This window comes from Mercurialis annua, linkage group LG1-X, assembly GCF_937616625.2.
Source record: "Mercurialis annua linkage group LG1-X, ddMerAnnu1.2, whole genome shotgun sequence".
Classification (NCBI taxonomy): Eukaryota; Viridiplantae; Streptophyta; class Magnoliopsida; order Malpighiales; family Euphorbiaceae; genus Mercurialis; species Mercurialis annua.
Genome location: NC_065570.1, coordinates 48,143,103 through 48,165,399, shown reverse-complemented (window position 1 = coordinate 48,165,399; position 22,297 = coordinate 48,143,103). Strand labels below are relative to the sequence as shown.

Here is a 22,297-nt window from a genome sequence, read left to right as displayed (position 1 = left end):
TTTTCCGGCAATGTTGTCCCCTTTTTTGAGTTATATGGTGCAAAAACGCGAAAGTTTAGAATTTTATTTGTAATGTTTCAAAAAAAATATAGCATTAATTGATTTTGAGGCTAAAAGATATTTGATATTTAATTTTTAAAAGTTAAAATATTATATTTAATATATATATATAATGGGTCATATATAAATATCGTTTTCATAATATATATATATATATATATATATATATATATATATATATATATATATATATATATATATATAGTTCAAAAACAAGTTAAAAAAATAAAAATAAAAGCTTAATTTAATACATATGAAAAAAGATATTACGTGAATGGTATTATTTTAAATTATATAAAATAAATTAAAAACTAAAATATTACTAATAATAATAAATTAGTATATATATAACGGGTCATATTAATATAAAGAACGTGATATAGTTTCAATTTAAACAAAAATAATTTATAATAATTCATTAAAAAATAAAATATTATATTTAATATTTTATTAATTTTAAATTTAAATAACGGGTCATGTAAATGTCGCTCACGTGCGTAGCGCGTGGGTAAACGCTAGTACTATATATAAAAGCACGGATGGGGGGAGGGGACAAGCAAATTTACTGAATAATCCTTTTCAATTTATTACTAAATAATGGTTTTATAGTCATTAACTAATTAATTATTTAATTAATCACTAAACATATATTATAACTAAAGTCCTAATTAGAATAGATAGTTAAATTATCTCCAATTTAGTTTTTAGTATGTAGAAAATAACTAAATTTTCTCCAAATTAGTAGGAATATCTATCTTTTAGTTTGATTGAATTACAAAATTAAAATACGACATTTGGTCGATATATTATTATTAATTTCCAGCTTATTATTTTTAAAGATATTATTAATAAAATTAAATTAATTATTTAATTATAATTATTATAAAATCAAAAGAAGAATAAATTCAGTATAGAAAAAAATTTAATATCTGAATATATTATATTGATTTTTATAAAAATTCTTAACTAATTTAATATTGATTATAAATATATAAATTGATATAATTATAATAAATTTGCTAATATATACATTGACGAATCACGTTACGAGCCACGTGCCTAACACGAAATGCGAAACTAGTTTCTATAAATGATAAAAAGTATATATTCATTTCTAAAAGAAAATAAATTTTCTAAAAATGTTAAAGAATTTTCTTGATAAAAGATACTCCCTTCGTTTCTTTTAGTTGTCCATTTAGCTGAAATTGTACATATTAAAAAAGTGGAGTTTTTATCTTAAATCATGGGAGTAAATACTCATATAACCTACTATATAATAATTGATTTTGTAAATTGAGTTATAGAGTCATTTGTTAAAAAAGTGCTAAATTTGGAAGATAATAGCTAATGTTATTTTAAATTCCTAAAAAGACAACTATTGGTGAAAAAATACTTTTGTCTAAAGTGACAACTACAAAAAATAGAGGAAGTAGTAATTAATTATTCGGCTATAATCACCCATGGCCCCTGACCTTTAGAGCTACGTGCAAGAAACCCCCTGATGTTTAAAAACGGGCGCTAAATCTCCCTGATCTTTATGGCAGCGCTCACAAAAGCTCTTATGGACGAAAATACCCCTGCCGCCGTGTTTTGTTTAGCGGCTGTCTTTTAAAACAAAAACGAATTAACGACGCCACATGTCAGTTGACACGTCATCAACAGACAAAAAAATTAAAAATACCCAAAACACCCCTAAATATGATTTCTGATTAATTCAAAAAATCAAATTCAAAATCCAACCGCCCGTTCAAACCCAAACCGCCACTGCGATCCAACCACCACCACCACTGGAAAATATTCCGGTCATCTTCTCCGAATCAAAGATGACCAGAAAATTTTTCGGTCACCAAAAAAACTCTAGATCTGTTCCTCAGGGAACCGATCGACGATTTGTTTCTCAGAGGAACAAATTTGCAGATATATTCCTCTGAGGAACAAATTTGCAGATCTGTTCCCCAGAGGAACAGATCTGAGGAAGAGATCCGGTGTTAATTTTCCGGTCATCTTCAAATCGGAGAAGAAGACCGGAATATTTTCCGGCGGTGGTTGGGTGGTTGGTGGGGTGGTGGTTAGGTCGATTGTTGGTTTAATCAATTGGTTTAGGTTAGATTGGGTTAATTTATTTACTTTTTGTCTTTTCTAAATTAAATTAGGGGTATTTTGGGTGTTTGAAATTTTTATGGTATTTTGCTGACGTGGCAGCTGACGTGGCACCGTCAGTTTTTTTTTATTTTTATAGAATGTCAGTTGATCAAAAAAGACGGTGCCAGGTGTATTTTTGTCATATTTGGAGTTTAGAGGCCATGGGTGATTATAAGCCTAATATCAGGGGGTTTAGCATCCGTTTTTAAGTATCAGGGAGTTTTGTGCACTTAGCTCTAAAGGTCAGGGGTCATGGGTGATTATTAGCCTAATTATTCATAAATTTTGCTTTGAAATTATTCCTATTAATTCGGTATTCTAACAATAGAAATCCACAATAAAACAAAAAAAATTCTCCTAAACTATATATTTTTTTTTTATAATCTTCAGATTCGAAACTAAGACGTTATTTAAGAAATTAAATTATCACTCAATTGCATGACACCTATATCAGAACTTGCTGATTTTTATGTATTGACTATGCAGTAATCGATTATAATTGAATTGACCAAGTAAATCAAATTGACTAAAGTGAACCAATTATTTTGAATACTATAATATAATTTGATTTCAATTTTAAGTGTAAAACAATTTAAGGGCCAATTAGATTCAACGTTAAAAATGAGAATTAAAATTGAAATGAAATGGAAATAATTGTTTGCATATGTTGTTTGGTTCAATAAATTAGTATAAGAATGAGAATCAATAAGAGTTGATACAAGTCGATCTTTAAGGGGTCGCCTGTACTATTTTTCCTGCACAAGTAACAAATATAAGCTCAAAGGACCTCAGGCTTGCTCAGCCTGAAAGCCACTCCGATGCTTAAGTCAGAGAGGGTTTTTTGGTAGGTAAATGAATGTAAGAGTATTTAAGTCTGATTTCTGCTTACCCTTCTCAGCGTTCGGTGGCTTCCTTTTATAATGAGTTTAAGGCGGTGGTTATCTGGTAAATCGTGGGTTTGCCCCACGATTATTGATAATGGTGAAGGCACGTTTCCGATTATCCCGGGTAGTGGGTGTCAGGGAACGGAGTGGATGAGGTCGCCTAGATGGCAGACCGGGATGAGTCCGCCCGAGACAGATATGGGCGATGGGAGATTTGGAGGCTCGTTGGGCGAGCATAGCATTCGTTAGGCGATGCTTGGAGTTCGAATATTATTAGGTCGGTATCAGATGTCCCCCCCTTATAATCTTGCTAAGTCAAAGACTTGAAGCGCCAATTTTCAAAATTCGAATTTCCGAAATTTTCGAAACAACTTGAATTTCAAACGTTTCCTGCAACGGTTACGAATCTGAAGCGTTTTTTGACTATAAAAGAACGCGACTTTTGGTTTTCCATTGATTATTTCGAGGAGTTTCCTGCTGTCAGGCATTCGAGTGTATAAAAGAGGTACATATTCTTTAATTAAAAGTTTTTTACTCTTAATTTTTCTCTCTGCTTTTCTGTTAATTTTCTCTTTGATTCTGTATTTCTGTTGACGTATTTCTCCAGCCAGGTTTTCTTCGAGTTACATAGCACCAGACTTTCTCTTTTAATCAGTAAGTGGTTTAGCTATTTTTGTTTGTCTTCTTGTTTCCTTCTTCTTGTTTGCCTTCAGATAGTATATTCTTAGGATGTCTACATTAAGGATTTCAATGTCTTCCCCTTCTTCTTCCTCTTCTTCTGAGAGTTCTGCCAGTGACCCTACTTACCCTGCTCCTCTTGCCACCCTTGTTGAGTTGTCATCTGACGAGGAAGGGTTGTCTCAGAAGGTGATCCCTGATAGTGAGGAGGGTGTTGATGACAGAGGGCCAGAGGGCGAGGTTCCCCTTGAGGACGTTGGTGGAGATGAGGGTGGAGATGGTGAACTGGGTGATGACGAAGGAGACGAGGAGGATTTTGTTTTTAAAAGACGTAAAGTCTCCTCTGGGACATCTTCTAGTAAGAAAAAGCCCTTGTCTGAGTGGCCTATCAGTCTGGGTCAAGAAGCCCTAGTTTGGATTAGGGCGAGGTACGAAATTCCCCCCTTCATCAGCCTTCGGATTCCATCTGAGGGTTCGGCTGTTAGCCAGGTCTTGAAGGATGATGAACAGTTGCTTTTTGTTGACGATTTTGAGGCGGGTTTGAGGCTACCACTCGACCTCTTTACCCAAGAAGTGTTCGATAATTTTAAGATCCCCTTGGGTCAACTCCATCCTAATGCCCACCGTCACTTGACCGGAGTTTTTATTCGTGGTCTCCAACTGAAGAGACAGGTGGGCTACGAGATTGTTAGGGCGATCTATTCTCTGGGGAGGAAGAAAAGCGACGAGTTCTTCTACTTGCAACCCGGGAGATCTCCCTTCACTGGCCTTCCCAATTCTTTGAAGCGGTGGAAAGGTAACTTCGTCATCGCCAAGAAGGAAGGGGGTTGGGGCTCCATTCCGAATGTTTTTGTGGAAGGGCCCCTTAAGTTGGAAAAGGCGAACCTGAGCGAGGTTGATAAAGAGACGTTGCGTCTGCTTCGAGGTGGCGCTAAGGTGCACGTAGTGAATCTGATAAATTCCTATTTCGGCTGGGACCAAAGTGTCGCCTCCAAGAGAAATAAGAGAGTGCAGGGTGAAAAAGGGGGAAAGAGGAAGAAGAGTGAGGACAAGAGGGAGACATCGCCCGATAATGGAGACGAGTTCCCTGATATGGGCGAACCACTGCTTTCTTCCCCTCTTAATATTTCTTCTATGCCTCTTAGTCCTTCTGGTACCTTGTTTGTACCATGAAGTTTTTATTCCCTTTTAATTTTTGTGAAGCGTTTTTTTGAATTTTCTTTCCTTTGACTTTTCAGTGCCGAACTTCAAGGAACTTCAGCAGAAGGTCATGGAGGACAGGAGAGCTCGTCGAGAGGCTCGAGAGAGGGAGGCCCTTCCCCAAGCTGATCCCAAGCCGTCTTCTGAGGCTAAGAAGGCGCCTGCTAAGAAAGGAGGCGATGTTCCTTCCACGGCTGGAGGCAAGCCACCTTCTTCTCAGAAGGGTGATGATTCTGCTCCCACTCCTAGGGTGGTGCTACCGGGTTTCCAGATAAAGGAACCTGTCACTGGCCCTCCTCCTCCTGCTGTTCCCTCTTACACTGGTAAGGGGAAGGATAAGATGGAGGTTCCTGCGAAGGAGAAGCTTTCCCGACCCCTTCCTCCGGCTCCCCAAACTGCCCCGGCTGCTTCGACCGGTAGCAAAAGGCGAGCTCCTTCTTCAGGGGGCGAAGATACTGAGGGGGAGGGACCTTCGATGAAAAGGCCTAAGAGGGATGTGATGGTGACTCAGGTCGACCTGCTCCTTCAGAAGTATGGGGCCGACGCCACTGTACGTTGTCCTGCCGTTGCCCATGACATCTTCCGGGGTTCCTGCTGCCCTTCGGACGTTGACTATTATTTGAAGAGGCCGGACCACGCACTGATGGACGATTGTTTTTCCAACCTGGCAAAGGTTTGAATTTTCTATCTTTAGCATTTTGCCTTCTTCTTCCCGTGATGGTTATTTTCTAACTCAGTTTTATTTTATGTTTAGGTTGCCTATGCCATCCGTCAATACCGCTCCAACCGTCTTAACGACGATGAGATGCAGGTGAAGTTGAAGACGGAGTACAAGCTGTTGAAGGGAAAGTATGACTCCCTTCGCAGCGTACATGGCGGGTGTACTCAGAAGCTGGACTCTCTTCGTGCTGATGTTGATAGATTATCCAGGGAGAGGGAGAGTGCTGTGAAGCAGCAGCGGGTGCTGTCTGAGGAGGTCGCCCGCCTTAAGAAGGAAAATAAAAATCTGGCGGCAGAGGTGGTGTTGAAAAGCACTGATTATGACGATCTCAAGAAGGAGTTCGATACCACCGTCACGGCCCTTAACGATAAAGTCTCAGTTGCTGAGAAGAGGCTTTATTTGAAGCGAGGCAGGCTGATTCGTGAGAAGGAGAGGCGTCGCCGTAACACCGCCCAGCTAGCCAATGATCTGACTGACTTCACTGAAGCCATCGTGGGTACCTACTTGGAGCGTCATCCTGATGGGGACGTTGAATTCTTATATGGCTTTCCCGAGGGGGTTAACAGTGAGAGTGAGCCAGATTCTCCCCAAGACTTGTTTGTCTCCATCAAGTCTGAAGATGGTGGAGGTGCTGCTGAGGTTGCCGAACAGTCTGCCCAAGGGGTCCAGGGACCTGCCAAGGCTGGCGAGAAGCCTCTTGTTCCCGGTTTGGGGGGTAGTCCTGAGGAGAAGGACTTCGGCTTGCTTATATCTTCGGAGCGGCCTTTTGCTGCTCTGGACTTATTGGATCGGCCTTCTGACCTGGAGTCTATCCTTCCAGGGTCCGATCCTCTTAGTCTTGCCGATGTCCCTTCTCCCACCCGTTCTGGCAACATTCATGTCGATGCTTCTTCTTCAGCCAGGCGGGATTCGCAGGAGGGGCTATCTGTCCCCAATACCTTGGAGGGGAACAAGGAGGCTGCCCCGGAGAAGGTTGAGCCAGAGATCATCAAGCTTTAGATTCCCCCTTTTTTTTTGTTATGCACTTTGTACATTTGTATCTTTTCTTTTGTTAGGAATTTTATTTTCCTTTGTAATTTCATGAGGGGCATTTGCCCTCTTTTTAATATATATCTTTTTTTTTTTTTTTTTTTGAGACAGTTAGCTTCTATGTTCTCTTTATTTTAGGCGATATATATATTTCGACTGTGTATTTTCCTTTTTTGGGAATGAACTCGTCAGTTCTCCTCTTTGGAAATATTTTAAGTAATCAACAACTATGGTAAAGAGATGATATCTGTGGAAATTCCTTGTCCGAGCAAGGGTAAATTAAAATACTTGCATAAATTCAAATACAGTAATGTGATGAAATATCACTTGTAGAAATTGAAATAATGCTGTGATTAAACATCACTTGGAGGAATTGAAATACAATATTGAAACTGAACACTGCTTGACTAATTATACTACTTCTTAAGGAATAACTAATCATGTCTGATGGCGACCCATTGTGACTAAATTTTCCTCAAGTTGTTGGCGTTCCATGTCCTTGGTATGATTCTTCCCATGGAGTTGGTGAGTTTAAATGTTCCTTCTTTGATGACCTCGCTGATGGTGTAAGGTCCTTCCCAGTTTGGCTGCAGTTTTCCACTTCCTGCTTCTCCTTTTTTGACTTCGGTTTTTCGCATGACTAAGTCGCCTAGTTTGAATTTTCTTTTCTTTACATGGCTGTTGAAATGTTTGGCCATCTTTTGTCTGTAGGCTTCCATCCTGATGTCTGATCTGTTGATTTTTTCAACCAGGAGATCTAGATTGTTCCTGAGCTCTTCTTCGTTTTCTTCTAGGTTTAGCTGGTTGTCTTCTGTCCTTGGCGTGGGTGCGCCGATCTCTACAGGGATTACAGCCTCCGTTCCATAGGCTAGGGCGAATGGAGTTTCGCCCGTTGATTCTCTAGGGGTGGTACGGTAATTCCATAGGACACTGTAGAGTTCTTCTACCCATCTTCCTTTGCACTCGTCTAGTCTTCTTTTTAGTCCGGCCAGTAGGATTCTGTTGGCCACTTCGGTTTGCCCATTCGATTGTGGATGGTAAACCGAAGTGAACCTTAGGTCGATTTGATACTCGGCACAAAACTTTCTAAACTTTGCTGAGTCGAACTGCTTTCCGTTGTCTGTGATCAGCACCTTCGGTATTCCAAACCTGCACAAGATAGATCTAAAGAAAAAGTTAGTTATGCGTTGTTGTGTGATTTTTGCCAGTGGTTCCGCTTCTATCCATTTGGTGAAGTGGTCGATTGCCACTACTAGGAACTTCCGTTGTCCTGTCGCCAAAGGGAGAGGTCCCAGGATGTCCATACCCCACTGGGCGAACGGCCATGCACTGCCGATGGGTTTCATTTCTGAAGCTTGCTTTCTTGGTACCAAGGCATGTTGCTGGCAAGGCCAGCATCCCCTTACTAGCGTTGTAGCTTGTTCTTTCATCGTGGGCCAATAATAGCCTTGTAGTAGTGCTTTCCTGACCAGTGTTGATGCTCCGTCATGTGCTCCGCAGGTCCCCTCATGTAATTCTTTCATGATGTACTCCCCTTCTTCTTTGTTCACACATCTTAGCCAGGGATGGGTGAATGACCGTTTGTACAGCTGGCCGTTGTATATTCCGAACTTTGATGAAAGTATCACTATCCTTTTGGCTTCCTTCTTATCCTCGGGGAGTATTCCATTAGCCAGGTATGCTGTGAGGGGGGACATCCAGGTTTCTTCCCCTTCTACCATCAGTACTTCGCCTTCCTCAATTTCTTCTTGAAAGCTAGGTTGTCGTTTGATTTCATGAGGAATGTTTCTCATTGGGTCGTAATTCTTCGTTGCTGCCCACTTTGCCAATTCGTCGGATCTTCCATTCATTGCTCTGGGTATTTGCTGTAGCGACCAGGATCGCCCATTATTGGCAAAGAAGGTTTTGGCCTGCTTGGCGTACTTCTTCAATGTAGCTTCCTTTACCTCGAAGTTCCCCGAGACTTGGTTCACGACCAGTTGTGAATCACTGCAGATCTGGACTTCGGAGATGTTGAGCTCTTCGCATAGTTGCAACCCTGTTATCAGCGCCTCATATTCCGCAACGTTGTTGGAGGCTGGAAACTCGAGTCTTGCTGAGTATTCCATTTGGATTTTTCCTGGTCCTTTGAGCACGACTCCGATGCCTGCTCCTTCTCCGCAAACTGCTCCATCGACGTGCATCTCCCAGGGAGTCGTTTTGTCCTCCATGGGTTCTTTGAATGTTAGTTCAGCGAAGAAGTCGGCCAGTGCTTGTGCTTTCAGTGCTTTCCGAGCTTCATAGATAACGCCCAGACTTCCTATTTTGACGGCCCATTCTGCTATGCGTCCACTTGTTTCTGCCTTCTGGAGGATTTTTCGTAGTGGTTGGTCGGTCCGTACAATGACTTGGTGTCCTTCGAAGTAATGTCGGAGCTTGATGGTGGCGGTGTATACGCATAGCGCCAGCTTCTCCAACTTCGGGTATCTCAGCTCCGCATCTCTGAGTACTTTGCTGATGTAGTAGATCGGGTATTGTTCGCCTCCTTTTTCCGACACCAATACTCCTGCTATTGTTTCGTCAGAGCAAGAGATGTATAAATATAACACGTCGCCCGGATCTGGTCTAGCCAACAGTGGGGGCGAGGATAGGAAGCTTTTCAATTCTTCAAACGCCTGCTGGCATTCTGCGGTCCATGTGAAGTTCTTGATCTGTTTCAGGGTTTTGAAGAAAGGCAGGCATCGTTTTGCCGAGCAGGACATGAACCGACCTAGAGCCGTGATCCGACCGTTGAGCTTCTGGACTTCATGTATGCTCCGTGGCGGTGTCATCTTTAAGACCGCTTCGATTTTATCTGGGTTAGCCTCGATACCCCTCTGAGAGACCATGTACCCCAAGAACTTGCCTGCCGGTACTCCGAATACGCACTTTTCCGGATTGAGTTTTAGCTGGTATCTCTTTAGCGTCTCCAGGACTATCTTCACATCTGTTGGGTGGTCTTCAGCTCGGATGCTCTTGATAATCATGTCATCCACATAAACTTCCATGTGTTTTCCTATCTGATCTCTGAATATTGAGTTCACCAGCCGCTGATATGTGGCTCCTGCGTTCTTCAGACCGAAGGGCATCATCTTGTAACAAAATAATCCCTGGTCCGTTATGAAGGCCGTCTTCTCCTGATCTTCAGGTGCCATGGGTATCTGGTGATATCCCGCCTTGGCGTCTAGGAATGTATAGAGGGCGTGACCTGCTGTGGAGTCTACTAACTGATCAATGTGTGGAAGTGGGAAACTATCTTTGGGACATGCTTTATTCAGATCTGTGAAGTCCACGCACATTCGGTAAGTGCCATTGGACTTTTTTACCATTACCACATTTGCTACCCACTTGGGGTAATAGGCGTCTTTGATCACGTTTGCTGCTTTTAACCGGGCGATCTCTTCTGCGATGGCCAGTTGTTTTTCGGGCGAGTGCCTTCTCTTCTTTTGTATTACTGCCTTCGCGTCGGTCGCTATGTTTAACCGATGACATATGACGTCCGGGTCTACTCCGATCAATTCGTCTGTTGTCCAGGCAAAGGAGTCTCCAAGCGATCTGAGGTTTTCGGTCAGAGATCGTCTGATTTTTTCTTCTAGCTCATCTCCCACTTCTATCTCCTTTCCTGGGGATAATTCGATTTTCTCAGTTCGCCCATAATGCTCCGCCCTTTCCTTCTTCTCTGGAGGTTCCATTGTTAGTACTGGCAAGGTTATATGTACCTTCCTGAGAGCTGTAAAGTATGCTTCTCTGGCTGACTTTTGGCATCCTCTGACTTCGGCATCGCCTTCTCTGGTTGGGATTTTCATTAGTAGGTACCTCATGCAAATGGATGCGCATGTATCGTGCAAGAGTGGCCTTCCGAGAATTGCATTGTATGCGAAATCCATATTGACCACCATGAATTCTGCTCGGATCTCTTTGTAGATCTCTCCATCCCCCAGTTGGATGTTTATCTCCAGTGATCCTTCCACCTGTACAGATTTGCCTCCTAGTCCCACTAGTGGAGTAGTAACATGTGTCAAATTTTCTTTCTTGAGCCCAATTCTGCCGAACACCTCCATCGTGATCATGTTTACCGAACTTCCCGTGTCTACGAGCATCCGAGATACCTCGAAATTGTTGAGTCGCCCCTTGACAACTAGGGCGTCCTCATGGGGGACTGATAAGCCATGACTATCGACCTCCGAAAAAGATACGCTTCTGAATTTCTTAGCATTCGGTGCACCTGGGCTAACCGAGTAGACTGTTCTTGCAGCTTTCTTCCTTGTAGTATTGCTGTCTCCTCCGGTCGATCCGCCCATTATTACATTAACCACGCCTGCTGGCTCTGGTCTGGGTCTTCTGGCGATTTCTTCTTTCCGCTCTTTCTTTCTTTCTGATTCTGTCTCTCTGGCTTCGGTGTCCCTTTTTACGAACTGGGAAAGGGATCCCCTTTCTATCAATTTCTCTATCTCCTCCTTCAGGTGCCAGCATTCATCTGTGGTGTGGCCGTTGTCTCTGTGAAATTCACAGTATTTGCTATTGTCTCTTTTGCTGGCTGATGCAACGTTCATCTTCCTTGGCCATCTGACCTTCTCTCGGCTGTCTTTTACCCAAAACAGTACGTTGGTTCTGGTTGTGTTCAGGGGCGTATATCGCCTATCTTCGTCTTTTTTCCTTTTGTTTCTGAAATGGTCATTGCCTTTTTCTCCGAACCTCTTTCCTATGGGCGATCTGTCCCCATTTCTTCTTTCTGCAAACGTTCGCTCTTCTACCCGTCCGAGGCGATTCTCTATTTCTCTCTGGCCATCATCCACCCTGATCTGTGTATGTGCGATGGTCATCAGTGTGGTAAATGATTTTGGCGATTTAGCCAATAATTCCTTTCGTAGGTCGGAGTTGGTAGTTCCATTGAGTAATGCTGTGTAGGCGATCTCCTGACTCAGGTCTTCTATCTGCATCGCCTCCTTATTGAATCTTTCTACGTACTTCCTGAGTGTCTCTCCTTCCCATTGCATGATGGCCAGCAGATCTGTGGATAGCTTCTTTTGAGGGATGCATGCTACGAATCTAGCCTGAAAAAGTCCTGAGAATTGTTTGAACGTCAGTACTGATCCTGGCTTTAAACTCTGGTACCATTCCTGCGCCAGACCTTTTAAGGTAGTAGGAAAAAGTTTACATAGTACGTGATCCAAGTTTGTCTGAACATTGATCACCGCTTGGAATTTGTGAATATGGCTCTTGGGACAGCCTGTTCCATCGTACGACTCCAAATTTGGGGGGTATCTGAACTTTGTAGGGAACTCGTGAGAGATGATGAAATCTGCGAGTGGTGAGTCACTTCGAAGAGAGATGTCCACGTCTTCACATCTTATTCCAAGCCTGCTCATGACTTGGCGGACTTTTTCCTCCAGATGCTCTTCTCCGCCTTTGAGGGTGTGTTGTTCATCCATCCAACGTTCTTCGTCTGGAATTATGATGGGGGCATTTTGTTTCCTTGCGGAATTTTCAGGGGCATCTTCCTCTCGCATTGGTTCTTTTCCCTTGTCCATGGTTGACGTTGACTTCTGTACTGGTGATTTCGCTGATCCCTGTTCTGGCGATTTTAACGAGATACTCTGTTTGATATCTTTGAGTAGACTGGTGATTTCTAGGAAAGCCTTGAACATTGCTTGGTTGTTGATTGGCCCTTCATCTGGTGCTATGGCTATCGGAGGCATCGTCTGTCTTATCGCCAGGGGGTCGCTGGTTTCTCCTTCTTCGCTGGTTGGGGGAAACAGATTTAGGGCCGGTGGTTCTGTTTCCCTGTCTTCTCGGTTGGTAGCTGGTAGAGTATTATCTTGTGGGGGATCCATTCTTGAAAAAGCAAATTCTGAAAAGTATCTAAAAGGAACGACGAAACTAATAAGTTCCACGCTCACCGCACCAAATGATACAAGTCGATCTTTAAGGGGTCGCCTGTACTATTTTTCCTGCACAAGTAACAAATATAAGCTCAAAGGACCTCAGGCTTGCTCAGCCTGAAAGCCACTCCGATGCTTAAGTCAGAGAGGGTTTTTTGGTAGGTAAATGAATGTAAGAGTATTTAAGTCTGATTTCTGCTTACCCTTCTCAGCGTTCGGTGGCTTCCTTTTATAATGAGTTTAAGGCGGTGGTTATCTGGTAAATCGTGGGTTTGCCCCACGATTATTGATAATGGTGAAGGCACGTTTCCGATTATCCCGGGTAGTGGGTGTCAGGGAACGGAGTGGATGAGGTCGCCTAGATGGCAGACCGGGATGAGTCCGCCCGAGACAGATATGGGCGATGGGAGATTTGGAGGCTCGTTGGGCGAGCATAGCATTCGTTAGGCGATGCTTGGAGTTCGAATATTATTAGGTCGGTATCAAGAGTGTTTAATTATAGCCGAAAATTCGTCATTTTATTTGGCGGATATGCCATAGTTCCCTCCCGTGCAACGATAATTTAGTGAAGAAGGCAGTCCCGGTCTCAAACACCTGCCCTAGATGTGGTTCTACTGTTGAGACGGATCTCCATGCTTTGAAAGACTGCGAGGAGGTGAGAGGCCTGTGGTTGTTATCTCTGTTGGGGCTGCGTGTCGATGCTTCTAATTTTTGATTAATGCTTCTAATAGGCAATGTTTATGATGTATCATAGATATATCGGATATGTATCTAAGATATATCTCTAATGAATTGAGGCAACAATAACGATTTATTGTCGTGCTGACACGTCTGCGCGCGCTGGATGACGCGTTGACTGAAGTGCTGGCGCGTCGACTAATGCGGGCCGATTGTCGCGCTCTTAATGGAACAGTATGTAATGTAAATTTTTTAAATTTTAATTGTTACCGTAGTAAATCACTCTAATTAAAATTTTATTAAATTTCATTAATATTTTAGGTATTTTTATAGACTTCCGTTTAAAAAAACTGGATTGCTAAACACCGCCCGTTTTTACTTAACACCGCACAGGCACATTACCCTTTTACCCTTTTCAATTTTTGAATAAAAAACCAAATCATAAAAAAAACCTAAATCCTCTCAACTCATTCAACCATATTCAACCTCATATTCTACGGCAATATCGGATTCTGAACGAGATAAAAATCGACAACCCCCGATAAGTTTTTTTAAAAAAAATTTCGAAATAAATATTTTTTTTTTCAGTTTTTTTGGGGGGGATGTCCCCATTTCACGTCCCCTCCTGAGGAGGGGACAGTGAAGTCCCACGTCCCCTCTTGAGGAGGGGACGGTCAAGTCCGGCGTCCTCTCCTCCGGAGGGGGACGTCCCCCTTTTCAGGCGGAGGGGACGCCGGAAAAACAGGAAAAAAAAATTAAAAATTATTTTTTATCTCGGAAAAGCCGGAACAAATTGTTTCAGAACGTCGATATTCGTTACCCGACGAATCGTACTCGTTGTCCGTCATTTTAATCGACTTTTTACGTATTTGTTCGAATGTATTCGAATAAGTTGAGAGAACTTTTTTTTCAAAATTTTGCTAGAAGGGCAGAAATGTCTTTTGCATAGGCGGTGTTAAGTAAAACGGGACGGCGAATAGTAACACCCTAAAAAAATGAACAACTAAAAACGGCAAAAGTGTTTTTTTTTTTCTTTTTTTTCTTTTATTCATGACGCTTAGCAAAATAAGTGTAACGAAGGACACTTCGCAAGAGCTAAGTAATTCACTAAATTGACATAAACGTCATCTCCATAGGTGGAATCATTATTAGTTGATGTGAATAAGTAGATGTTCCAAGTGCATCAAGAGTAATTTTTAGTTATGAATTGTTTTCCCTTTAATGGATTATATCTATCTATACTATATATAAAAGCACGGAGGGGGGGACAGGCAAAATTACTGAATAATCCGTTTTAGTTTACTACTAAATAAAGGTTTTATAGTCATTAACTAATTAGTTATTTATTTTAATCATTATTATAATTAAAGTTCTAATTAGAATAGGTAGCTAAATTATCTCCAATTTAGTTTTTAGTATGTAAAAAGTAACTAAATTGTCTCCAAATTAATAGGAATACCTATCTTTTAGTTTGATTGAACTACAAAATTAAAATACTGTATTGGTCAATAATATTATTTAAAGTTCTATCTTATTATTTTTAAAAATATTATTAATAAAATTAAGTTAATTATGATTATTATAAAACCAGAAGAAGAATAAATTCATTATGAAAAAAAGTTACGTTACGAGCTACGTACATAACACGTAATGCGAAATTAGTATATATAAAAGCACGGATGGGAGAGGGGAGGGGACATGCACATTTACTAAATAAATCTTCAAATCTATAATGTAATTATAAATTTTATGTTCATTAGCTAATTGGTTATATATTAAAATTTTAATTTAATAATTAAAAATAGAGTGTAATTGGAACTAGAAGTTGATTTGAATATGGATTTAGAGAATTTGATTTCAATAAGACGAATAAAGTTCATTACGTGGAAATATATTGGGGAAAGCGGAGGATTCGATTAAGTGGTGTAATTAATTTACTATTTTATAGGCTTCTGGTAATTTAAATAAATAGTAGTAGATGTATATAAACGAATAAGGGTATTGATTTTCGCATATCACAATTGATATTTGCACTCCATAATTTTTTGAGTTAGACAATGATACCTTTGCAATTTCTTTGTCTACCTTTCTCTTCTTTAATTATACCCGTTCACCATTTTTGTTGAATTAGAAAGATTCTGGCAAAATACATATTTAACCTCTTCAATTGTTAGTAAATTTAAATTTTAAAACCCGTGTTTTAATTTTTCAAAGTAAAATCTCACATATTTATCTATATTATATATATATATAAGTACGAATAGAGTAGAGGGATAGGCACATTAATGTTAATGTTCTTGATATTATTTTAAGGGTTAATTACATATAAAATCATCACCTTTACACGAAATTGCAAAAATAACACGACCTTTAAAACGTGGCAATTCAGGGCACCACCTTTCATTTCTTTTCAAAAATAACACGGGCACATTTTTAATGGCATTTTTGCTGACGTGGCGTGACACGTGGCACTCTCATCTGGTGTCCAAATCAGCAAAATTTTATCAAAAAACGTGCCCATGTTGTTTTTGAAAAGAAATGAAAGGTGATGCCCTGAATTGACACGTTTTAAAGATCGTGTTATTTTTGAAAATTCGTGTAAAGGTGATGATTTTATATATAATTAACTCTTATTTTAATTATTATTAATTATATTTAAATATTAGCTAACTTAAATTATTTTTACTATTCATAAAAAAACTACTTTTAATACAATTACAATACTCGCCTATTTTATAGAATACCAAAGTAATTATTATTTGCCTATTATAAAAATAGTCAATTAGTAAGCAAATTACCATGAATTACGTTTTCTTAATATTTTATTATTTTATGCTATGTTGTTTATGCATATGATTTTAATAAATTGATTTATAAATATTTATGATTAGAGTACCCCCAATGGTACTTTCTATTTTAGAGAGCATATTTTATAAAATAGAGAGCATCTTGCATATAAAGAGCATGTTTTTTAATTTTACGCTAATAGACTCTCTAAATATAACGTTTTATTCAATAAGTATTAATTTATTTAATTATTATATTTACTTTTTTTATTATAATTTTTATTTTTATAATTTTTTATATTAAAATAAAATCAAAACACATATTTTTAAAAACAAAAAGATAGTCTATATATTTTGAATTTGAATTTTTATTGAAAAGATAAGAAGTAGAGAGTGAATTTGGCTCTCTTCTTTAAATTTAAATTATGGAGAGTCCGATAGATTTCAAATTTTGCATGAAACTCTCTAAATTAAAGAATTTGATATATTTAGAGAGTGCATTAGAGATGCTCTTAGAAGGAGAAAAGTTAGCTAGATAGACAAATTTAACCTACATGGTTTATAACCATAATCCTAACAATAATTATATGTTAACCTAACAAAAATTCTAACTACTAACAAATTCGATATTGATAATAAACAAAATAATATAATTATAATAAATTTATGATTTAATGCCATAAATAACCCCGACCTTTCGTCCCCTCTTCAATCCTATCCTGACGTTGAAAATTTATCGATTTTATCCTAATTTGCATTTTTTTCATTTCAATTGTACCCTAAAGTATAAACTTGCCCTTTCTTTATTTAACAAAAGTCCAAAAAAAATGATCAATTTAATATAAAAAATTAATCTAATGCAAAAAGAGTCAATTTAGAGATTTTTTTTGAACTTTTACCAAATAAAAAAATGTCAATTTTATGCTTTAAGGTACAATTAAAATGAAAAAAATACAAAATAGGGTAAAATTGACTGATTTGCAACGTCAGGGTAAGATTAAAAAGGGGATGAAAGGTATAGGGTTTTTTTTAAGACATTAGGCCTAAATTTATTAATATAATACTTATTAATGTTATTAGTAAATATTATTAATAGTTTTAATAAGAACTCTGAATAATTTAATATTTGTTTACGAGTCACATTACGAGCCACGTGCGTAGCACGTAATCCAAAACTAGTCTCTATAAAGGGTATTATTTTAAACTAGGAAATTATTTCTCAACAAATCCTTGTAAAATGTACAAACCTAATATTAGTCGTTTGATGCTTCAATTTTGTAATTAATAAAAAGCCTGGTTTTTGTATTTCTTCCTTAAAATTCCTATAAATTAATAATGCAACCAAATAATTCTCAAATTATCAACAAACTACTGACATTAGGTTTCTTCTTCAAAAACAAATTGACATTAGGTATAAGAGGTGACATATAAACATTGGCTAGTAGGATTGAAGCAGGAAGTTGATTGATATTGAAATAATACAATTGGGGATGTATAGATTTAAGTGCTTTAAAAATCATATATTTTAGTGTGTTTCGTAATTTTAACACGAAATTTTAATTTTGGCAATGTTGGACACCAATTTTTGGATATTTGCAACTCGAAACACTAAGTAATTATCCGCCAAAAAATGCTGATGTGAAAGTCAGAATATTATTTATTCTGGCTCCCACATCATCCTATTTTTTTACATATTATTATTCAATATTCCGAAATGCAAAAAAAAAAATGACAATTCATGTATAAATTGTTAAAATTAAAAATTTATGTTTCAATTACAAAATATGGTAAAATTTATGATTTTTAAAGCAATTAAGAAATTATGCCAAACATGCTAAATTCAAGTAAAATAATTGAAAAAAAGGTTGTTGGCAAAGGCAAGAAAAGGAAAAATAGGTGTGGTGAAAGGAGATGGAAGTAGTCATAAAACAATCTAACTATGTTAAAAATGTGACTGAAATAGATTAAATAACCACTAGCTAGTTAAGCCTTAGCACTAAAGTTCCTCTTCTATGTTTTTAGAGTGGCGTATAAGCAAATTAAACCTATCAATCAATATATATATATTTAGTTTAGCCATTAAGGTTTGTTAACCTAAGCTCTATGTTTTTCAGGACCAAATTTGTTTTAGGTAAAGCCATTAACGAGCTTGTTTAATTATTATGTATGGTGGCAATAGATCGAATTTAAGGCGAATTTGCTCTATCTTTAAATTCAATTCACTAGTGGAGAATTATATAAATATAGTAAAATAATATCCAATTATTTCTAAAAATATGGAATTTATAAACTCATAATATTTTAATCTCTTATATATTAATTTTGAAGATTAGGATACTCAAATTACACCATGAATGGTGTAAATTAATTTTATTTAAATAATATTTTTTTTATCTATATCATTCATTTGGTAATAAATGGTGTAGATTCATTGAAATTGGCCCTTAAAATTGAAATGAATTTGAAGAAATCTCAATTTTTTTTTAGAATGACTTTCATATGAAATTATAAAGTCTTGTGTGTTATGTGTTTACGATATCAATTCATAAGTTTAGCAATTCAAAAACCACCAATTTGACAACTTAAAACATTGCATTTTTGAAATATTTATGATGGAAGCCAAAAAATAAAAACTTCTAATACACTCTCGGTGTTTGTATAATATTGTAAAAATTGGTAATTTCATCTATGTTTCGAATTGACAACTTAAAATTGCTAATATTAATTATCAAATTATCTATTGCTAATATTAAAAAGAAAATTGTAATCACATAACAGACTAAATTTTGAGATTTTATTTGCAATTAACCCTTATTTATATAAGCATATAAGAATATGTCTTTAATTTCCTTAGAATTCTAAAAATAATATTCAATATTTTATTCAATAATTAAGTTTTTTTTTGAGACAATTCAATAATTAAGTTTAAGCATATATATGTACACATAATATTAATAATTTCACCATCAAAATAGTCTATAACATTAATGACAGAGATTGCCTGCAATAAGTACAAACTTTTTAGCGGATAAAATATAAATTAATAAATAATAAAAGAAAAAAGAGAGGAAAAATTACAAAATTTTCTGTTTGAACACAAATAGATTTTCAAACTTCCTAATCAAACATTCTCCTCCTCCTCCTCCTCCTCCTCCTCCTCCTCGGCCAATACCATTCTACTAAGCGGGCTAGGTCCAAGCTTTTTTCTTCTCATCAAATTTCTCTTCCTAATAACTTCCATTTGATTTCTCCTTCTAATTTGCGTCATTGCTTCTTCCTCAACAACAAATCGCTTCATCAAAACGTCATCCGTCAAAGATTTCCCCCGAAAAACTTTTCTACCTTCGGTGCTATGTCTTGCGCTAGGTATTCTTTCTTGCGTTGCAAGAAAGGGTTTCGACCTAGGGTAACTATTGCTTCTTCTTGGTGGAACATCGGCTCGAAATACCTCGTTGTAGGAAGAGATCGGTGCGCAAAGACATACTCGAGTAAATGAAGTAGCAACCCTAAGAGAAGTGCTTTTTCTTAGCTTGCCTCTATTAGGGTTTGTCGTCGTTGCTGTCGATGTTGCCATCGGAGGAATTTCGGTGGATTTGGATATGGTTTTCCACAATGTTGAATTAGTTGAAGAAATCTCTTCAAGGTTGGAAATTTTCCATAGTGTAGAATTTGTTGATGATGGAATTTCAGGAGACTTGGAAATTGTCTTCCATTGAGTAGCCATCTCTATAGCTCTTTGATACCATGGCTTCCTAGAGCGCAAGAAATGCATATCAAGCATCTTCTCTAGCTTTTGCTATAATAATGCATATGCTTTTTAATATGCATAATCCAATATTAATTTCATATAACATAAAAATGTCATAGACAAAAATATTAGATAAGTTGATGTATAAGATAATTTTTGAAATTAAAGAAAAGAATAACAATTTTTGTAATCAAATGCAAATTTCCAAGCTGGTATTTCAACCTAACTTGTTTTTAGTAGCAATTTAATCAGGGAAAAAAACAAAAGCATTCATGCACTATAGAATACTAATTGACTTAAAAGTGACGGTTACCTAAAAATATTCATAGAATTTTTTCTTGAAATAAAGTTTGGGAAAACACTTATAGATTATTATACTATACATGTAATTTTAAACAAATAAATAGTTTGTTGGAAAAATCCATTCCTTGGCTTTTTCATGCTCATATAGCTTATGAAAAGCTAATTAGTAAACCTTAGCTAATTTTCTTAATTTGCATCTATTTTCCGATTGTCCTACTGCACTTAAATTGAAAAATTAATTTGTAAAGGGATATTAGGTATAAAAACAACAAATTTTATTCAATTTGTTTTTGCATATCTAAAGTAAACTCTTGATTATATTATAGCTCAATTTTGATTCTTTTAAAATAATAATAATAATCCATTCTTAAAGCTATTAACTAGCATGTGATATGAATATATGATACATATTTTAGCAATCTTACGTGGAGAAGAAAAGTAAAATTGACCACTAAAATCAAAATAATCACTTAATAAAATTGGACTAAATGAATATCAGCTTCTAAAATTAAAAAAAAAATCAAAATTAATTTCTTTTTAAAATGTTTGGATTGTTGTTTGACAATTAGGCCATTTTTACAGAGATTGTTAGTCCTAAAATTCTCAAATAATAAGAAAATGGACTGGGCTTTACTGCTCTGGTCCATCAATATATTAGACCAAGACCCTCATGCTCTGGACCATCAATATACATAATAGATACACATCAAATGTGTTACAAACTTTGAGCATTGCTATAATATAATACATCTAACATCTTTATGTGATAATGGAAATGATTAACAAAAATCTGCAAATTAAATCAGTATTAAAGACTAACAAAATTTCAGTAATAATGTAGCAATAAGATCTCATAAAACAAAGAATAATCACCTTTTGTCAATTGTATAAGAGGCATGCTGCCTTGAGATTGTCATGTAGAATGCAATAATCAGTAACGACCTATTAAATCATAATAACCTGTTTTAATCAAAAAAATGCATATTTTTTTAGCTTAATTAGCCATAAAAATAGACATTATACATTCATTTTAAGTTATTAATTCTATGAAATTTATTTTTAACTAAATTAAACACAATTCTTTAACAAAAGAATTAATTCCACAAAATTGTATTGAAAGCATGCATAAGGTAATTAATTAATGATAAGCTCTATCAAACTTTCACATATATAAATTTTCTTGCAAATTCAAGGACTTGATAATTTCTTGAATTGTGAATACAAAGAAAAAAAAAGGTTACCTTGTGTGGCAGTTCTTGAAATCTTGCATGAACATGAACAACCCAACTGAAGTATGAAAGATTGATGAAAAAACTGAAAATTGAAGTTTTTTTTTTTTCATTTGGGTATTCAAAGAAACTAAAAGAAAGAACAAGAAGCCTTCAGTTTTATGACTGAAAAATGGGTTTGCTATGTTTTTTTTAAATTCTTTAAGAAAAGGAAAAAAAAATTGGATTCTTTAATATAAACACATTCTCTTTTGCTTTGACAGGCATGATCTTATTCATCTTTAGAGAGAGAGAAATATTTTCAAATTTCAAAGGCAAAGTAAAATTTGTTGCTTTTTGATGTGGAATTACTAAACTGCCCTTCATTTGATCACTTTAATTGACTACTTTTCTTAGGCATAGAAGAAGTATCTATCTAACCTCTTGAATTCCCTAGTTTAAGAAAATTTAAGGCTTTATAATCTAAAAAAGGCCCATCTTTTTAAATTTTTCTTTTTATATCTTAAACTCTTAGAATCGTCAATTTTATCTCATTTTTCAATTCTCAATTTTAATTATACTTATTCTTTTACTTAAAAAAATAGTTCAAACGTACTTCATATTTGATATTAAATTTCAATTTTTAGTATTTTTTTAAGAGTTTATTTAGATTTAGTGTCATATATAAAACCATATCTAAACTCTTTTTGGAGTGAAAAATTCAATTTAAAAAATATATATAATTAAAATTGAAAGGTAAAAAATGAGATAAAATCGACGATTTTGAAAATTTAGAATATAAATGGAAAAAGTCAAAACAATTGAGTAATTTTAGAGGATTAGATCAAAAATTAAGGTATTGGTTATATACAAGATGGATTACTAACAATGTTGTGACTATTATATTGAAATTTGATTTACGTCATATACTTAAAAGGTAATTTGCAGAGGTCGCTAATT

At 36.5% G+C, this 22,297-nt stretch overlaps 2 protein-coding genes across 5 annotated transcripts; both read right to left on the bottom strand.

Moving 5' to 3' along the window:
• Positions 1-7,178: 7,178 nt before the first annotated feature.
• On the bottom strand, positions 7,179-12,263 carry LOC126672147 (uncharacterized). Its single transcript, XM_050366094.1, has 2 exons — positions 7,920-12,263; positions 7,179-7,820 (listed from the first exon to the last, which is right to left on the bottom strand). The coding sequence occupies exons 1-2, from the start codon at positions 12,261-12,263 to the stop codon at positions 7,179-7,181; spliced, it is 4,986 nt and encodes a 1,661-aa protein (XP_050222051.1).
• A 6,774-nt stretch (positions 12,264-19,037) lies between these two features.
• Positions 19,038-21,579, bottom strand: LOC126677470 (uncharacterized). 4 transcript variants are annotated; one of them, XM_050372108.2, is made up of 3 exons: positions 21,371-21,579; positions 21,003-21,089; positions 19,039-19,830 (listed from the first exon to the last, which is right to left on the bottom strand). In XM_050372108.2, the coding sequence occupies exons 2-3, from the start codon at positions 21,044-21,046 to the stop codon at positions 19,200-19,202; spliced, it is 675 nt and encodes a 224-aa protein (XP_050228065.1). In that variant the 5' UTR covers positions 21,047-21,089; positions 21,371-21,579; the 3' UTR covers positions 19,039-19,199. The 4 variants fall into 4 exon arrangements, with proteins under 4 accessions (XP_050228082.1, XP_050228073.1, XP_050228065.1 ...); XM_050372125.2 differs by lacking the exon at positions 21,371-21,579 and having other exon boundaries at positions 19,038-19,874; positions 21,003-21,091; XM_050372116.2 differs by lacking the exon at positions 21,371-21,579 and having other exon boundaries at positions 19,038-19,891; positions 21,003-21,080.
• Between the last annotated feature and the right edge of the window lie 718 nt (positions 21,580-22,297).

Coding starts and splice junctions, on each gene's coding strand:
- LOC126677470 (XM_050372108.2), bottom strand. CDS start 21,046: ATGACAATCTCAAGGCAGCATGCCTCTTATACAATTGACAAAAG. Junction 19,831..21,002: donor TCTTATACAATTGACAAAAG/GTGATTATTCTT, acceptor CTTGCGCTCTAG/GAAGCCATGGTATCAAAGAG.
- LOC126672147 (XM_050366094.1), bottom strand. CDS start 12,263: ATGGACAAGGGAAAAGAACCAATGCGAGAGGAAGATGCCCCTGAAAAT. Junction 7,821..7,919: donor GGATAGAAGCGGAACCACTG/GCAAAAATCACA, acceptor AACGGAAAGCAG/TTCGACTCAGCAAAGTTTAG.